The 4,138-nt window shown below is 54.4% G+C and overlaps 1 protein-coding gene across 2 annotated transcripts in view; it reads left to right on the plus strand.

Moving 5' to 3' along the window:
• Window positions 1-303: 303 nt before the first annotated feature.
• The window catches only part of PAX3 (paired box 3), a 98,308-nt gene continuing 94,473 nt past the window's right edge, over window positions 304-4,138 (plus strand). Inside the window, exons 1-3 of one of the 2 annotated variants that reach the window (XM_032278044.1) lie at window positions 304-771; window positions 1,996-2,231; window positions 3,564-3,693. In XM_032278044.1, coding sequence (XP_032133935.1) covers window positions 687-771; window positions 1,996-2,231; window positions 3,564-3,693 — 451 coding nt within the window. In that variant the 5' untranslated portion in view covers window positions 304-686. The remainder of the gene's footprint in view (window positions 772-1,995; window positions 2,232-3,563; window positions 3,694-4,138) is intronic. The other variant, XM_032278045.1, reaches the window with a different exon arrangement.

Raw genomic sequence — 4,138 nt, forward strand, 5'->3', positions numbered from 1 at the left:
GAGACTGAGAGACAGAGACTCTTCTGCACCCTCAGCAGCTGCCACCTCCCTCGGGCTGTCTCAGTTTCCTCTGGGGCCACCCTTCTCTCCTGGGCTAGGGGTGCAGCGCGGGTCCCCCTCGGGGCCCGGGGCCGGCAGAGGCCTCGGCACCACCAGAGATGGGAAGAGAAAGTGGCCGCTGTCGCCCAATCAGCGCGTGTCTCCGCCACCCGGGACGGTCTCCTCGTCGGCCAATCGCAGCTCAGGGCTCCTGACCAAGCTTTGGGGAAAAGAACTAATAAATGCTCCCGAGCCCGGATCCCCGCACTCGTTGTCACGGCAGGAGGAGACTCAGGCAGGCCGCGCTCCCGCCTCACTCTGCTCCCCGGCTGGCCGTGGCTCTCTGAGCCCTCTTTTCAGCGCTCCCAGCCGCGGGAACATTTACCCAGACTCGCACCAAACTTTTCCGCCCTGGGCCCGGGATCCTGGACTCCGGGGCCTCCCCGCCCGCCCCTTTCCCGGGTTCCAGCTCCAGCCTCTGGACTAGGAACCGGCAGGCCCCCTCCCCGGGTCCCGCCAGCTCTCTTCAGCCGTTTTGGGGAGGGGCTCTCCACGCTTCAGAGAGTTCCCGAGGGTCACCCGCGCCGCACTCGCCTTTCCGTTTCGCCTTCACCTGGATATAATTTCCAAGCGAAGCTGCCCCCAGGATGACCACGCTGGCCGGCGCTGTGCCCAGGATGACGCGGCCGGGCCCGGGGCAGAGCTACCCGCGCAGCGGGTTCCCGCTGGAAGGTAAGGCAGGGACTCAGGGCGCCGCCTGGATCCCAGGACTGCCTCACCCCATCCCCAGGCTCCACAGGCTCCTTTGGCGCTTCCAGGAAGCCCATTTCCCCGGGGACCCCACCCCACAAGAAGCAACAGTCGGAGGCGAGGACCCACTCGACTTCCTTTCTGCAAATGGAGCGCGGTGCTCTCTGTAAATCCTGGTGGAGCTGGGCGGCCAGACCTACACCGGGCCGGGGCGACTTTGCCCCTGTTGTTTTGGAAATGCCGCGGTGGAGAAGGAGGTGAACCGGCTTCTGAGCGCCAGAAGCAACTTTTCCGCAATGTGTATACTTGAAATTATCCCGGCTGCTCCCACACTTGTGAAACATAAGTTAGTTCAGGAAGAATTTTCTTGACTTGCAAAATTGTGGTGGCTAACTCCGCGCCATCGTGATTGGAATTTTTAGAATAAATAAATAAATTAGAGTTCTATTTATCTCAAATGGCATCTAGAAGTTTCTATAACTTGTTTGGAAACTTGGGAACCCCCTTTCAGTCTACTTGAAGATTCTGGAAATCGCGGGGAGGCAGGAAGCTTTGCAAGCCTAATTCCTTTCAAATGGTTTTCCAGGCTTGGGGGCCCCATCAGAGAGGCTCATTCCCCTTTCACCCCTTCACACACAGCCCAGAGTAGAAGGTAACACCCTCTAGCAAGAATGGGGGCTAGAGGGGCCGCTGCTGTGGTCTCTGTCCCAAGATGTAACAGGTGACACAGGCACTGCTGCTTGGGCCTCCTTTCCGGACCCTCTTTGACCTTTGGCTGCTGCACTTTTAGCTAGAAACCCCAAGGGCTGTCCGGTCGCCCAAGTCCCTTAGAAAGGGAGCGATCCCAATTGGACAGGGTTCTGTGGGAGCGGAGTTCATCAAGGCCAGCGCCTGGGTGAACTTCTGTTTGCCAGGAGGCTGTTTCTAGAGGAAGCTAGACTCTCTACCAGCTGCATGGTCTCCTTGTAAGTTGCCACTCCTCCTGGGCCCGAAGGGGAAGATGCTTTCTTTGGGGAGAATTATTTTGCCCCACTTGCTGTCTTTACACAAGATTACAAGCCCCTACATGGGTGAATAATTTGAACAAATGTGATCGAAAGAAGGTCCGGGTCTGGGAGTCAGATGTGGAGCAGTTTCAGTGTCGGTGCTTTCTATTCTCCCCCAGTGACTCTCCTCTTGCCTCTCTTTTCCACCTTGTCCCCACAGTGTCCACTCCCCTCGGCCAGGGCCGCGTCAACCAGCTCGGCGGCGTTTTTATCAACGGCAGGCCGCTGCCCAACCACATCCGCCACAAGATCGTGGAGATGGCCCACCACGGTATCCGGCCCTGCGTCATCTCGCGCCAGCTGCGCGTGTCCCACGGCTGCGTCTCCAAGATCCTGTGCAGGTACCAGGAGACCGGCTCCATCCGTCCCGGTGCCATCGGCGGCAGCAAGCCCAAGGTGAGCGGGCGAGCCTTACCCTCCTGGCTCCCAGACTGGTCCCCTGTGTTGGAGAAGAGCTGGCAGGGGGCAGAGGCTGACACCTGGGGCTCTCCGACGAGTTATTTTTGAAGTTTGAGAAGGTGTGTAAAGGGGTGTGTGTGTGTGTGTGCACGCGCGAGCACGCGCGCGCCCTGGACACTTCTTGATGAACACTTAGGGAAAGCTCTCACCTTTTTGCGAGGGAAAAATAACATTTGTTTTTTAAAGCCCTTAAATCCTGGAATCCTCATCAGATTATTTTGTTGGATAAACACCTAAAGCAGGCAAGCTGTATGTGCTCACCTGTTGCCGATTTCTACCCCAAGTGTCTTCCCAGTTCTCGCCCAAGGCATTGCCCTTTCCAAAACGAATGTGAGGAACCTCTTTAGGTTTTATAATGGTTTCTCTCCCAAACCCCGCCCTTTATCTCCCCCAGTGCAAATTGTTTTCAATGAGTCAAAAAGTAGGGTGATTAGTTTTCTTTGTAATAAGCCAATGCCTCCATTAAAAAAATAAAAAAGTAGTTTGGTGCTATCCTTGAATTATTTTGGTTCCCTTTTTGCAAAGAAAGAGTCACACCAGCTAGGGCTGAGTGGGAGGGAATTACACAAGGTCTGTCTTTTCTTCTAGTTGCCACCGGGCAAAATCAGGAGAATTATGGTAAACTGAAGACCTCCAAACACCCTCCTCTTCCTTCCCACCTACTCAAACCCCTTGACAGCCTTTCTAAGAATCTTTGAAACCTCCTCCTCCTGCTGCTTCTTCTTTAAAATATATATTGGGATGGAGCAGAGAGTCAGTCTCTCAAATTATTTATATTTGTTATCCACTCTAATTTTAAAAAACCGAAATACTCACCTTGCATGTTAGTCTTCACTTTAGCATAACTACCCCTTTGGAAAAGCACGGGCTGCACAAGCTACAGATCTAACTTGATTTCTCAGCTCCTTTTTCAAACATTGTGTTTTTAGTTTCGTTTTCATGTTGGTTCTGTGTAAGCAATTGCCTTATTTCCAGGGATGAGAAAGTACCCCCCCATCAAGATGTTATAATTCTTCTGGATTTATCCCGGTTGTCTGGGGCTTATCTGGTGGGGGGCGGGTAGAGGCTCCCCAGGCTGCTCAGGGGTAGGATGTGTTCTTGTCAGCCCCTTTCTAAAGTGCCTCTGAGAGTTGGGGTCTTTTTGCTAACAAAGGGGGTCCTTCCCAGAGGATTCAGGGAAGAGCAGCCCGACAGGCCCAGAGGCCGCGGGCCGCCGCCACCTGACCCAGGGTACCGGGTACCAACCCCTGCCCACCTGTTCTCTTAAAGCAGGTGACAACGCCTGACGTGGAGAAGAAAATTGAAGAATATAAAAGAGAGAACCCGGGCATGTTCAGCTGGGAAATCCGAGACAAATTACTCAAGGACGCGGTCTGTGATCGAAACACGGTGCCCTCAGGTACTAGGCCCATTAACAGCTCCCCGCGGCGCGATCGTCAGTCGCTGTTATCCAGGCAGGTCGACCAAGACGTAATCACCCCAATTATCGATCTCTGCTATTGGGAGGTGTCCTCTCCCCAGGCCCTGAAATATTTACCAACCAGGCGTTCTTGGCACTTTATGTAGGGAGGGGTGAGCTGCTTGTCCTGGGGGAGGAGGGTGGCGAGACCACCGCTGAGGACTCCCCAAAGAAAATTTCTGTTGAGGAGGCAGGGCAGGAAACGTGAGGCAGAGGCAGAGCGTTTATTAATATTGATGTTCCCTTTTAAAGAGAAACAAATGTTGTGGTAACCCCAACCGAAGGGAGATAGGGCCGCGCCAGGAGGGACTTTGCAGTTTGCTCAAAGCCGGGGAGGCTTCGACAAGGGCCCAGATTTCCCCCGAGAGTCTCAGGAACCGTCCGG

This window comes from Sapajus apella, unplaced genomic scaffold (genome assembly GCF_009761245.1).
Source record: "Sapajus apella isolate SASKATOON/1434 unplaced genomic scaffold, GSC_monkey_1.0 scaffold10, whole genome shotgun sequence".
Taxonomy (NCBI): domain Eukaryota; kingdom Metazoa; phylum Chordata; class Mammalia; order Primates; family Cebidae; genus Sapajus; species Sapajus apella.